The sequence below is a fragment of the Gobio gobio genome (assembly GCF_949357685.1).
Source record: "Gobio gobio genome assembly, chromosome: 2".
Lineage (NCBI taxonomy): Eukaryota > Metazoa > Chordata > Actinopteri > Cypriniformes > Gobionidae > Gobio > Gobio gobio.
Window position 1 is genome coordinate 60,427,222 of NC_137098.1, and position 14,645 is coordinate 60,441,866.

A 14,645-nucleotide genomic window follows, 5' to 3' on the forward strand; every position below is an offset into this window, starting at 1 on the left:
ATATAATATATGATATAATATACTATAATATAATATACTATAATATAAATAATATATAAAATAATAATATATAATATGATATGATATAGTATACTATAATATGATATGATATTAATTATTATTATAGTATATTATATCATATCATATCATATCATATCATATATTATATTATATTATATTATATTATATTATATTATATTATATTATATTATATTATATTATATTATATTATATTATATTAATTATATTTATTATATTATATTATATTAAATTAATTATATTATATTAATTATATTATATTATATTATATTATATTATATTATATTATATTATATTATATTATATTATCATATTATTTTATATAATATAATATAATATAATATAATATAATATAATATAATATAATATAATATAATATAATATAATATAATATAATATAATATAATATAATATAATTAATATAATATAATAATACGGTCACTCTATTAAGTAGGTCCATTCTACTTAATTTGTCTTGATCTCTGTAAACAACATTTTCTTAATTATTTATTGGTAAAATAGGGGTACATTTATTGGTAAAAAATAGGGTATAGAACAAGAAGTCCACGTTTAAACACCTTCCTGTAAGAGATGTGTAGGCAATGCATAGCCTATATGTTTAAAATGATTATTAACATAAAATGTTCTGAAATTTGTTGTTATTTTATTTTAAATAAAGACCTAAATGAATGTAAGAAAATGATTAAAGGGAGACTCTAAATCTGCGAGTTCTATAATGTACCTAATGATTGTGCAGTTAAAATGTTCCAGTGACATTTACGTATCGCTTTTTTATCATGTCTGGTCCTCCACGCGCACCGTAGAAGCATGTTGCCGCTTAGAGGGTTTCGCGAAAAAGTTAGCAAAGTGTATCTAAAGCTCCCTGGAATATAGGAGTTCTCTGGGTAAGAATCTCCTGTATGTCACATCAGCCTGCATGTTTATGTGATGCCAACATTGTTAACACAATTATAGAATGATATAGTGAATCTGACAGCTGCTCGTGAGCGGGCTTTCCTGTGTTACAGCAATGCATAAACAGGGACGTTTCTTCCATGGCTAAATACATATTTGGAATTGAATAACGGTATTTAATCACACAAATGCGGAACTAAATTACTATCCGCAGCTAGCTAACCTTACAAAAAGTACTGTGGTGGTAATATGGTATCAGATGGGAATACCATGGCTGCTTTATTCATGTAAAATGGTTTACGTGGCGCTTCAAGGTAAAAAATACCTTAGTACGTGGTATTACTGCGATACATGTCCATTGTAGTAGTACCATTTGAAAACGGACATATTGTAGTCTAGCCAGTGACTTAAACACAGCATCACTTAAACAATGATGCATTATAGTGGACACACAAGCAGTGCAGAGCAAGCAGTCCAGAGCTGAAGCCTTTGTGCATTTGGACAAGTAGCCACAGGCTGGAAATCCCTGGAATATTTTTAATTCTCTGCTCTGCTGACAAAAGCTTGTGTGTAATAATCATCTGATAAAACAAACTAGTATGTCGACATTTATATACCTACAAAAAAGGATGACAGTTTTAACATTTGAGTCAAGTATTACTTTTTTTTGTGTGGCATTTTCTCAATGCATTCATTGTTTATCATCTGTCATTGCAAATAACGCTCAAAACTAAGAAGCTTAAACTTGGTTTTGTCTCCAAAATATCACCCAGTTGCAAAGTTACAATCTACAACAACATCAAAATCCACTTTTATAGTACTAAAGCAGCACTTGAATGTCTTGTATACATGTTTTGACATAAATGGATGAATGAATTTCAAATCTTACCTGATTTTCCCGATCCTCTCTTTGCTGTCAGTGGAGCTGCTGTAGTAAAACTGTCACTCTGTATGGAAACACAGCAGGTATTTCATCACGCACACGCAGCGCTTGTCAGATATCAGTCCCAGGAGGGGAGGGGCAGCATTTTAGGGCTTGCATTGTCTCTTTCTCCCATGTGCCGTGGCAAAAACCTGAATCTCCAGTGGCCATCAGCCAGTGTCAGTCAAATGAACGGCTGGTAATCCCATTACCCTACGCCGGGAGTCCATATGAGACAACATATGAGACGCCAAAGTCGGCGGTCCGCAACTGGACGGACATTGAAGCTTTGGCAGAAGTCACTTGTGAATAATGCATCCCATTGATGTGGTTGCCAGTGCCATCTGTCAGATGGTTGCATCTTCTGAGTTTAGATGCAGGCGGACTATATGTCTGAGGCCTTTATTTAATTTCACCTTAGATTACATTAGTTTGACTTTGAAGTGGTGTTGGGTGGGTGATTCTAATTTCAGTCTAATAGTATTGCCCTGAAGGTGTTTTTTGTCCTGTTGCACCTGTTTGGCGCGTTTGATCCCTTGACACACGTGATCTGAGTGAGGATGAAGACACACAGCTGTGCTCTTTTTCCTTTTTAACAGATGATGTCAGTTTGCATGTCAGTTCACTTTATTTCAGGAAATGAGGGTTAATTCTTCTGACTCTCCCATGACTTCATTTCCCATGACTTCATTTGCGGTTGCATACATTTAAGAAATTCTGTTCCTTCCAAATTTGACTCTTAAAATCAATAAGAAGTCGAAGGTTTAACTTTACACAACCGTTCAAGAGTTTGTGGTCATTTAAAGGGTTAGTTCACCCAAAAATGATCAATTCATTTACTCAACCCATCCTAGGTGTATATGACTTTCTTCTTTCAGTCAAACACAATCAGTGATATAAAAAAAATATCCTGGCTCTTCCAAGATTTATAATGGGAGTGAATGGTACCATTTATTTTTTGAAGGCCAAAAAAGTGCATCCATCCATCATAAAAGTAATCCATACGGCTCCACTGGGTCTCCTGAAAGTGATGCGTTTTTTTAAAGAAAACATATTCATAATTATAACTTTATAAACTAGTATTATCACTGGCTTCCGGTAACGGCTGTACGCAAGTCAAGTTCTGGCGAAAGAGTGACCTCTGACCCGACGCATGACTTAAGATGTAGCGTAAGCTCATGTGGTTCAAACAAATAGGGACGGGCAGCAAACTCAGGCTCCTCTGATATTTCTCTTTAAAAATTCTTGTTTTAGACTCTAATTCGTGAGCGGTGTTTTGTTTAGCTCTATCCTCTTTGCTTCTGCGTTCGTCAATACATCATGCGTTGGGTCAGAGGTCACTCTTCCGCCAGAACTAGACTCATGTACGGCTGTTACCGGAAGCCAGTGATTTATAGTTTATAAATGTGTAAATGTGAATATTTTTCTTACAAAAATGCATCTCTTCGCTTCAGAAGGGCTTTATTAACCCACTGGAGCTGTATGGATTACTTTTATGATAGATGAATGCGCTTTCTTGGGCTTCAAAAAAAAGGTTCCTTTCCTTTTGGGTTGAACCTTTAAGATTATTTTATTTTGAAAGGAATTAATATTATTATTCAGAAAGAATGCATTAATTTGATTTGTCAAAAGTTATAGTAAATAGATTTATAATGTTAAAACATTATTTTCTTTTGAGCTTTCTGTTCATCAAAGAATCCTGAAAAAATTGATCACGGTTTCCACAAAAATATTAAAGGGATAGTTCACCCAAAAATGAAAATTCAAACAGGCCCAGGGCCGCGTTGACTTCAAGGTATTTTTTTCCTTCATACTATGGAAGTGAATGAGGCCCTGGGCCTGCTGAATATGGTTTTTTTGATGAAAAGATTTCAGGATATTTCTCCATATAATGAAAGTCAATGCCCTCCAAACGGTTCAAGGTCCAAATGAGAGGTTCAGTACAGCTTTAAAAGGGCTTTAAACCACATCAAACGGTACCAGACGATCAATAAGGGTCTTATCTAGCGAAACAATCTGTCATTTTTTAAAAAATAAATAAAGTTTAAGTTTTATAAGCACAAATGTTCGCCTTGCTCTATTCAGTGATGCGCCCTCGTGACGTCATGTAAAACGCAATTACGCTGAAAAGGTCGCGCTAGACGCAGGCGCAAAGACGTTTGAATATGTGGATACGGTCCTCCTTCCGCTCATTTGTAAACACTGACTCTGTACTTCCGCCTGCGTCTAGCGCGACCGTTTCAACGTACGTGACGTCACGAGGGCGCATCACTGAACAGAGCAAGGCGAACATTTGTGCTTATAAAACTTAAACTTTATTTATTTTTAAAAAAATGACAGATTGTTTCGCTAGATAAGACCCTTATTGATCGTCTGGTACCGTTTGATGTGGTTTAAAGCCCCTTTGAAGCTGTACTGAACCTCTCATTTGGACCTTGAACCGTTTGGAGTCTATTGACTTCCATTATATGGAGAAATATCCCGAAGTCTTTTCATCAAAAATCTTCATTTCTTTTCAACTGAAGACAGAAAGACATGGATATCTTGGATGACAAGGGGGTGAGTAAATTATAAGCAAAAGTTTATTTGAAAGTGAACTAATCCTTTAACTTACCTGTATAAACTGTGTAAAACATGCAATTACCATAGTAATTCTGAGCATCTATAAACAAAGATAACTGCTCCTGCATGGCTGCATCTTTCCGTGTGCCTGCAAACTGCACTTGATATGTGACTGACGCGGCGGAGTCACTTGACTAAAACCGAAATAACCGACATGGGAAAATTACGTCCGTAAGAGCAGGGGTTTTCAAACTGGGGTCCGGGGACCCCCCAGGGGTCCTTTAGAAGGTTCTAAGGGGTCCCCAGAAAATTTCAGAGAATAAAAAGACAATGGATAAAGTCTACCGAATATTCGAACTGTTTCATTTCTATGTATATGCCGTATACATACTTTCCAGAATTGTTTGCTTTGTATCTTTCTAGTAAGTTTTTCTCACTATTGTCCCCTTTATCTTGCTTTTTTATACATAACAATATATAGATGGATTTTTGGAAGGGGGTCCCTTATAAAAGATTCATCATATTTGGGGGTCCTTGGCATCATAAACTTTGAAAACCCCTGGGTTAGAGGGTCTAAATTTCGGTTTCGATCACTTTTCGATTAATCATCCAGCCCTAAATATTTCACAATGTTGCTGTTTTTACTGTATATGTTGATCTGTTGAGCATACAAAATTTCTATAAAAAAAACATTAAAAAGTCTTACTGTCCCCAAACTTTTGTGTAGTATATATTAGTGTCATTTTTTGATATGGTCAATGCACATTCCTGAATTGTTTTTAAGACAAAATTGTTAAATTATTGTAAACAATGTATTGAAGTGATACTGCTGATTGCCATGCATTTAGCCATTGTTGCTGATATGGCATTAAATCATAAATAAATGCACAATCCTGAACTTGCAGACCATTCATCGGAATTGATTATTGTGAAGAAATGTTTGGTTTCCTAATTTTTTATTAATGTGATCATTTGCTTTCATTTCAAGTTCAACTAATGTCATTGGTCCCTTTTCCCTTTTCAACACCACCTCTCCGTCCAACTGCCATCTAGAGACAATTGTTCCAATATCCAATCAAATCCCATTAGATAAAATCAAGTACTTTATTTTTTTTTTGTCATTTGAATGTCCTGTTTCACTCAAAAATATGTCTAGTAAAATGGGCTGTGGATGCCTTTTTATCGTGACTAATTACATTTTCCGTATGATGTTTGTTTTTAGTATGGGGCATAATTCATGATTTCTGGAGATGACTGAAACTTTGAAGACAAGGTTTGAGTTCCCCAGCTCCCTCATTCAAGCTCAGGTAAAGCACTCAAAAAAAAAGACATGATGATTTAAATATTTAGAGGTAAAACAAGGTTCACATTCCACAGTCATATCATTGAAATGCTTATCTGTCCCGCCAAACGTGTCTGACTTGTAGAAATCCATTCCTGTGAATGTGTCATTTTGATGAAATCTTGATTTTATTAGTTTGCTGAAGGCATGTGAAGAACCAGATTTGTTGCCTTTTGTCTTTTTAATTCTAGGCTGTGAGGACACTGGTCACTGCAGTGTTGAAAGAGAAAGGCCAAAATGAAAGGATTTGTCAGACCACCACTAAAGTAAGTCGTCCATATTAATCTTGCATATAAATTAGGGGTCACATCACATCACGCTTAGGACACATTGTTCAAATTAGACAGCCTGTAGTGTTTAAGACTTCAATGTCAATGCATCCTTGACATGTACAATGAGTATGAGTGCTTTGTCCAGTCACTCAATGACTAAACAGGCAGGGTTTGTGTATGTTGGTGCTTCTTAACCCTCTGGTGCTCTTCGTTTTGCGGTTGCATTGGTTGTCTTCCCGGTCATAAGTGACCGGACACCTAAAAATTCAACTTCCTCCACCCTAGTAAAACCAATGCAATTTATTTTTCTTCAATAATATTTTTTTCTGTTTAATTTTGTATTTTGAGATGATTTGATTGTATTTTTTAATATTTATACAATAATTATTGTCTATTTTTGCCATTGAAAATTATACACATTTTTTTTTTTAAATTATTGCAGTATTTCAGGTTAAAGGGTTAGTTCACCCAAAAATGAAAATTCTGTCATTAATTACTTACCCTCATGTCGTTCGACACCCGTCAGACCTCCGTTCATCTTCAGACACAAATGAAGATATTTTAGTTGAAATCTGATGGCTCTGAAAGGTCTCCATTGACACAATGGCACGGTTCACTCTCAAGACCCTTAAAAGGTACTAAAGACGTCGTTACAAAGTCCATCTCACTACAGTGGTTCTAAAATAACTTTATGAAGCGAAGAGAATAGTTTTTGTGCGCAAAAAAACCCTAAATAACGACTTACATAGTGATGACGATTTCAAAACAAAGCATCATGAAGCGTTATGAATCAGCGAGTCGATTCAGCAGTTTGGATCGCCAAATTTCAGCAGTTTGGCGGTTTGACACGCGATCCGAATCATCATTCGGCTCACTGATTCATAACGCTTCGAAGCTTCATGATGCCGTGTTTTGAAATCATCATCACTATGTAAGTCGTTATTTAGGTTTTTTTTTTAAACTATTGTCGCCGATTCATAAAGTTATTGTAGAACCACTGTAGTGAGATGGACTTTGTAAGACGTCTTTAGTTCCTTTTAAGGGTCTTGAGAGTGAACCGTGCCATTGAGCCAATGGAGGCCTTTCAGAGCCATCGAATTTCAACTAAAATATCTTCATTTGTGTTCTGAAGATGAACGGAGGTCTGACGGGTGTCGAACGACATGAGGGTAAGTAATTAATGACAGAATTTTCATTTTTGGGTGAACTAACCCTTTAAAATAGAGACTAGGCTTTCAAAATATATATTTTTTTAAGGCAGATTAGTGCCCTCTTTTGGAATTATTTAAAGGGTTAGTTCACCCAAACATGAAAATTCTGTCAGTAATTACTCACCCTCATGTTGTTCCAACCATGTAAGACCTTCGTTCATCTTCGGAACATAATTCAGTATATTTTTGATGAAATCTGAGAGCTGTCTCACTCCTCCATAGGCTTTCAGAGGGAATGAAACTTGATGGCCCAGAATAGTAAGTAAAAACGTCATTTAAGGAGTCCAAATGACTACAGTGGCTCTGTATTAAGTCTATCATGCGACGAAAATACTTTTTGAGTGGAAAAACAACAAAAATAACGACTTTATCACACTATTATTGTTGTTTAATTTGAGCCTCTGACGAGAGTTCGCGGGAGTGCCACGACGCATGCGCATGAGATTACGGCGTTCTTCTTCTACTACTACTTGTTACTGGCTGCTCACTCTTTCGGAGTAGGGTTAATCTCAGTTCTCGCGCATGCGTCGTGGCACTCCCGCGAACTCTCGTCAGAGGCTCAAATTGAACAACAATAATAGTGTGATAAAGTCGTTATTTTTGTTGTTTTTCCGCTCAAAAAGTATTTTCGTCGCATGATAGACTTAATACAGAGCCACTGTAGTCATTTGGACTCCTTAAATGACGTTTTTACTTACTATTCTGGGCCATCAAGTTTCAGTCCCTCTGAAAGCCTATGGAGGAGTGAGACCGCTCTCAGATTTCATCAAAAATATACTAAATTATGTTCCGAAGATGAACGAAGGTCTTACATGTTTGGAACAACATGAGGGTGAGTAATTACTGACAGAATTTTCATGTTTGGGTGAACTAACCCTTTAAGAAATCATGCAACCATGGGTGTAACCACTAGAGGTCTCTATGGAGAGGCTTGAGAATTCCCTAGTTCTGTTTTGAACACATTTAATGATTTTTTTTTGATGGATTTGAATATTTGTTTAAAAAATCTCAAAGACTATTTATTATACAGTTTTAGATATTTTTTTTGTTGTTGTTAGACATATAGATTTTTTTCTGTGAATTTGTGTTTTTGCAGATTTCCCATTCATTTCCTATGTTGTCATTTTTGACCAAACAGCACAAGCGGGAGTATTTTTTTTACGACCACTTAGCATGCTCGAATCATGCCCTCAATGTTTTTGTGTGTTAACATATCTAATGCTAGAAAAGACACCAAGTGTCATATTTTTCAGATGAAGCTATGGTTTAAAAAAATTCAAAATGTGGTTCATAGGCTCAGTTTTTCATAGGTGAGTGTGTATAAGTGTGCGGTGTGTGTGAGTGGATGTGTCAACATCACACTGTTGATGTTTTAGAGTGTCACCCCTTTACTGCTGTGTACTTTTTTCAGCATTGTGGCCGATTTGTAGATTGTACACACAAATATTTGGGGAATTTTTGTGTTTTTGCCGATTTCCCATTTATTTCCTATGGTCGGTCATTTATGACCGAAGACAATGAACGCTACTTTTTTATTTTATTTTTTACGACCACTTAGCATGCTCGAATCATGACCCCAATTTTTTTTGTGTGTTTACATACCTAATGCAAGAAAAGTCACCAAGTTTCATATCATTCCGATGAAGCTGTGATTTTTAACATTTCAAAACAGAAAATTTTCCGGTCAGAAATGACCGAAGAGCACCAGAGGGTTAAAGGAATAGTTCACCCAAAATTTAAAATGTTGCCATCATTTACTCACCGTCATGTTGTTCAAAACCTGTATGAGTTTGTTTTGTTCTGTTGAACATAAAATAAGAAATTCTGAAGAATGTTGGTAACCAGACAGTTGATGGTAGTCATTGACTTCCATAGTATTTTTTTCCTACTATGGAGGTCAATGCTAACAAATATCTAGCTTCTAGCCAGCTTCCGCCAGACCACCTTCCGTATTCAACTTACGGAAAAAGCGTAACTGATGCAACGTATGACGTCAGGCGTAGCGTAAGCGTTTTGAACTGCGAGAGGCGCTACATTTTCTTCGCAAGTTGAATACGGAAGGTGGTCATGTACACCTAGGATGGCTTGAGGGTGAGTAAATCATTGGGTCATTTTTATTTTTGGTTAAGAAAATCTAACTATTGGTATAGGCAGATATCGTTCTGAATAATTTGTGTCAGTGGAGAAATTTACTCTGGGTGCATCTCTATTAGATAGTAAATATGTCATGAAATGACCCCTTTAAAGGAAATATGTGCCTTCTAGTCTTTCCAGGCAGTCTATGATAGACTTTTACAACGTCACTAACATTCTCTCTTATATTTTGTGCTTGTGTATAATGGTTTGAATGTTGAACTTGTGTTGTATATCAACAGGGGCAAGCGCTGGAGTCTCTGTGGGAGCAGTGCAGCAGTGATAGTAATGTCGTCCGCTCGGCCTGCTGTGAAGCTTTGGTGCTGCTCGTGGAACAGGGACATGCAGATCTGCCGTATGTGCTCAACACCACCCTTAACCTCCTGCCCTCAGCACGGTACGCTTCTGTTCACTGCTGTCAGACATGCATCTGGCCCTTACCAGCTAATGCAGATTATCATCCCTCGTCAATTACAATTTAAAAAAGCTCTGTGAACTACATGGGAGCAGTTTCTTTGGCCCTGTCTGCTATTAAGAGTCGTATTTGTCAATCCGATCACAAGTGGACGATGCTAAATACAGGTGTAAACGGGGTCTAAAACATTTTGAGCATGTTCACTTTTGACCACTTCCAGAAAAAAATGCATTTGACCAGATTGCTTTCGTAGTGTAAGCGCTCATGTGGTCAAGCATTCGAACAGCCACAAAAGACGCCTACTCTCTGCCTACTGGCCTAATGCGTAAACATCATGGGAAGCGCGCTAGCCAAGCGGGATTTAAACTTTGTCGGTTGAAGACCCAAGTTTGGTTTAAAGACGAAAAACGTACCTAGCACAAAGTTCTCTCACCATTCCTGATTTCTAACACTCACTCACAGCGTTCGGCTGGTCTTGCGGCTGTCAGAGCAGAAACTAAAGCTGATGCTCTCTGTGTGTTTTTACGTTGTTCCTGTTTGCGTTCATATGTAAATTGCTTGAGCTTATTACATCCATTAGATCAAAAGATCTGAAGAAGCCCTTACATTTACCCGCCCATAGACCCTTCCCTCGAATAAATCAGGACAGAAGTGGTTGAAAGACGGATTAAAACACCAGGTCAGAACGGGAGTGTGTCTCCCTCGTTTACTAATGATCCGATCGACCAAAGCGCATCTTAAAGGGACAGTTCACCCAAAAATTAAAATTCTGTCATCATTTACTCACCCTCAAGACCAAAGCGCATCTTAAAGGGACAGTTCACCCAAAAATGAAAATTCTGTCATCATTTACTCACCCTCAAGACCAAAGCGCATCTTAAAGGGACAGTTCACCCAAAAATGAAAATTCTGTCATCATTTACTCACCCTCAAGTTGTTCCAAAACTGTATGAGTTTCTTTGTTCTGCTGAACACAAAACAAGATATTTTGAACAATGTTTGTAACAAAGCAGATAGAGCTACCATAGTATTTTTTCCCCTACTATGGTAGTCAATGGTTGCTCTGTCTATCTGCTTGAAATGGTAATATTATGACCATTTCATCACCAGGTGTGAACAGGGCCTTTGACAAATTTTAAGCCCAAATTATAGTGTCAAAGGTTGCTCCAGATGCAGTTTTAAATGTATTTATTATTTATTAGTTTATTTGACAGGGACAAGCTGATGCGCCACATATTGCCTTCTAATAGGCAAAGGCTAATTTGCAGCACCAGTCCCTGGTTAGGCTTTTTTAACAACAATAAAACAATCACACACACAAACAATTATATATTTAAAAGTCTAAGACTGTGTATGACCATCAATGTTCACAAACCTGCTTTTGTTTGACCCACTTTTTTCGATTTCTTTGAAAAAAGTTTAACTCTGTTGGCATTTTTAGTTCAACTCGAGGGCTGTTCCAAAGCAGTGCACCTTGAACTGAAAATGTGGATTGTGCAAATGTAGTTTTCCTCTTCGGTACTGTCCAATTCTGATTAGTTGATCCTCCTGTAGTGATCACCTTACTACGTTGATTTCGTTTTTAATTGGCATATGATATCTGGAGCAAGACTTGGATTCCCATCCTAAACATGGACAAAGTTTAAAAAAAAAAAGTTGGATGTTTGTAAAAATGCTTCAAATGTCTTTGTGTTGTTAGCTATCGATCCCATTGTTTTTCTATGTAAATATGCATAGCTCAACGCAATAGCTGCCGGCACTTGTCATTCTTTAGCTCCGCCCGCACGATACGCCCCCAGCCGCTCAGCTTTTTTCCGGAAAGACTCGGTACAGCGTATTTTTCTTTTATAAATATAATACAACTAAAGACTTTTCGGAGATATGAAAGATCCAATACTACTCTATAGGTACTCAAGATTGACATGAGAATGAGTGCCCCCCCCCCCCCCCAACAAGAGACAAATTTATAAAATTTTTAAAGCTAAGCAAACTATAATTTTGTAAAATATTACAATGAAGCCATTTAATTGGCTTGTCATGTCCAATGATACACCGTTCCCACCCTGTCAAGCCCTGAAGGCATCTTATCAGCATCCTCAGGCACTGACCTCTCCCTTCTCTTAACACTGGAATTAGTCTTTGAAAGTTTTATTTTTTATTTTTATGTTAGTAATTTCGATATTAAAATACTCTCTCCTCTCTCAGTTCAGTAAGCAAAGACAACTATATGTTGTATTATGTATTTATATTTCCCAGAAGAGTTTTGACTTTGTGGCTCTGTACATTTATAGGTTAGAGAACAGTATTTAACTACCATTTGTGTAAAACAAACTAGCAAAACAATCTTTTATTCATTTAACAAGAACAGCACAGGCTTAAAAATAACAGTTATCATGCTGGGAACAGTGGGAAGTTAGCATATTTTTGGTTTTACTGTTTTAAAGTGTTCATGCATTCAAGCTCTTGAAAATTCTCTAATTTTGCTATCATTAACATGGTGTTTTCAACATCACACTGACAACTATGTACTTACAGTCCTAAAAGTGCTTAATGGTGGCTGATTATCGTGTTGATCACATGGAGGTGGGCGAATTGTTGACTCCATTGGTTTTGTAGATGTGATGCAAATTACCACAGAAGAGGATTTTTAAAAATAACCATTGTATTCAAGACCCCAATAATGATTTTGAGAAAAGAAGCTATTTTCATACACAACTGTTCAGAAGTTTGGGGTCGGTACGATTTTTTTAAAGAAGAAGTCTTTTATACTCACCAAGGCTGCATTTATTTGATCAAAAACGCTGTAAACGGTAATATTATGACCATTTCATTATTTTAAATATTAATGTAATTATTAATATTATTTATTTCTTTGATGCAAAGCTGAATTTTCAGCATCATTACTCCAGTCTTCAGTGTCACATGATCCTTCAGAAATCATTATAATATGATGATTTGCTGCTCAAGAAACATTTATATTATTATTATTATTATTATTATCAGTGTTGAAAACGGATTAATATTTTAGTGGAAATCATGATACATTTTTTTCAGGATTCTTTGCCAAACAGAACATTCAAAAGAAAAGAACAGAATTGATTTGAAATAGAAATCTTTTGTAACATTATAAATGTCTTCACAGTCACTTTTGATCAGTTGCACCCATCCTCTCTAAACATCTGACCCCAAACATAGTGTATTTCCTTTTAAAAAAGGTGGTTTAAGTAGGACTTGTATATACAGTGCTGTGTAGAATACTTACAAGTTGTAGTCGGTTAATGATTCCATATTACATGACAACTAATCAGTTACATTACACTTTTAACTCTTTCCCCACCAGTGTTTTAAAAAAGCCTCTGCTTTTAAACAAACAAACAAACAAAGTTGTATTCTAGATTCTAGATTTTTTTTTTATCAATACTTGAATATAAGGACGTTTCATTTTAAAAAAAGCAACATTTTGAGCAAAAAGCTGAGAAAATCCCGTTTTTGACAAAGACTTTGATCTGGATCAGATTCAGAAACAGGTGGAGTAGATTGAGAAGATTCACAGTCCCATAGCTCGTCCTGGGTCAACATATTATTCAGTAACATTAGGCAGTTTTAATTTATATGCTGTTTAATGTTGATGATCGCGTTATTTTACATATGCATATGATTACATATGATATGCTTGTTTCTGCCTCGTCTTTGCATGTGTTTTGATCAGAAGATTCAGTACTCTTTCAGAAGATGTGTCATAGCACCCCCTACCGTATAACAGTGAAAACACGGAAACCCGGAAAATTCTGTGTTTGGGGGGGGGAGATTTATGGTGATATTTTTGATTCCTTTTAGATTTCTTTTGACCTAACTCGTTTATCACATTGATTTGATGGATAATCTTGTACCAAATTGATATAAAATACAAAGAGAAAAAAAAAATATATTCCAATCTTTATCAACAACATGAAGAGCATTAAATCAAACATTATGTTAGGGTTTCTTGTACTGGGGTGTGTGAGTTTAATGAAAAGCTATTAAGTAATTAAAACATATTTTTTAAAATAAATGGCCAGATCTGGCCATTTATTTAAAAAAATATGTACATATTTACTTCCATAATAGGAAAAAAATACTATGGTAGTCAATGGGGGACGAGATCTGCTTGGTTACAAACATTCTTCCAAATCTTCCTTTGTGTTCAGCAGAACAAAGAAATGTATACAAGTTTGGAACAACTTGAGGGAGATGAATGATGACAGAATTTTCATTTTTGGGTGAACTATCCCTTTAACAGAACTCCCGGTCGGTTTTAACGGTTCATCAGTCGAGATATGCAATGGTGCATTGTTGAGAAAACGCTTCTTAAAGGTCCCATGGCATGAAATTTTCATTTTATGAGGTTTTTCAACATTAATATGAGTTCCCCTAGCCTGAATATTGTCCCCAAGTGGATAGAAATGTTGATCGGTGTAAAACCGAGTTGTGGCTGTCTTTCTCTGCCTTTGAGAAAATGACAGGCCAGACGAGCCAATCCTGAAGTCGCCTGGTTTGACGTCCAAGCAGGCACGGTTTCCTCCCTTTCCTCCGCCCAGAGAATCTGGCACGCCCATGCAAACGCTCGAGAGATCATTGCATCATTGCTTGTGAACGAGTGAACGCTGGCAGTTTCTCAGTGTTTGGATGTACAAATGAAAACAGAAGTCTTTTTTCAGTTCCTTCTGATCTGTGATTTCTGATGTGTAGCTAATTATTTATTATTCGTGCACACAATGCGGCTTCTCTCTCTCCAGACAGAACGGTGTTTTCGTGTTTTATATCTTGTGAGTCAGTGTTTTTGTACGTCCTCGTC

The 14,645-nt window shown here is 36.3% G+C and overlaps 1 protein-coding gene across 1 annotated transcript in view; it reads left to right on the forward strand.

Moving 5' to 3' along the window:
* Window positions 1-846: 846 nt before the first annotated feature.
* Window positions 847-14,645, forward strand: part of focad (focadhesin) — a 96,088-nt gene continuing 82,289 nt past the window's right edge. The window contains exons 1-4 of the mRNA XM_079841949.1: window positions 847-944; window positions 5,661-5,745; window positions 5,972-6,046; window positions 9,639-9,793. Coding sequence (XP_079698075.1) covers window positions 5,689-5,745; window positions 5,972-6,046; window positions 9,639-9,793 — 287 coding nt within the window. The 5' untranslated portion in view covers window positions 847-944; window positions 5,661-5,688. The remainder of the gene's footprint in view (window positions 945-5,660; window positions 5,746-5,971; window positions 6,047-9,638; window positions 9,794-14,645) is intronic.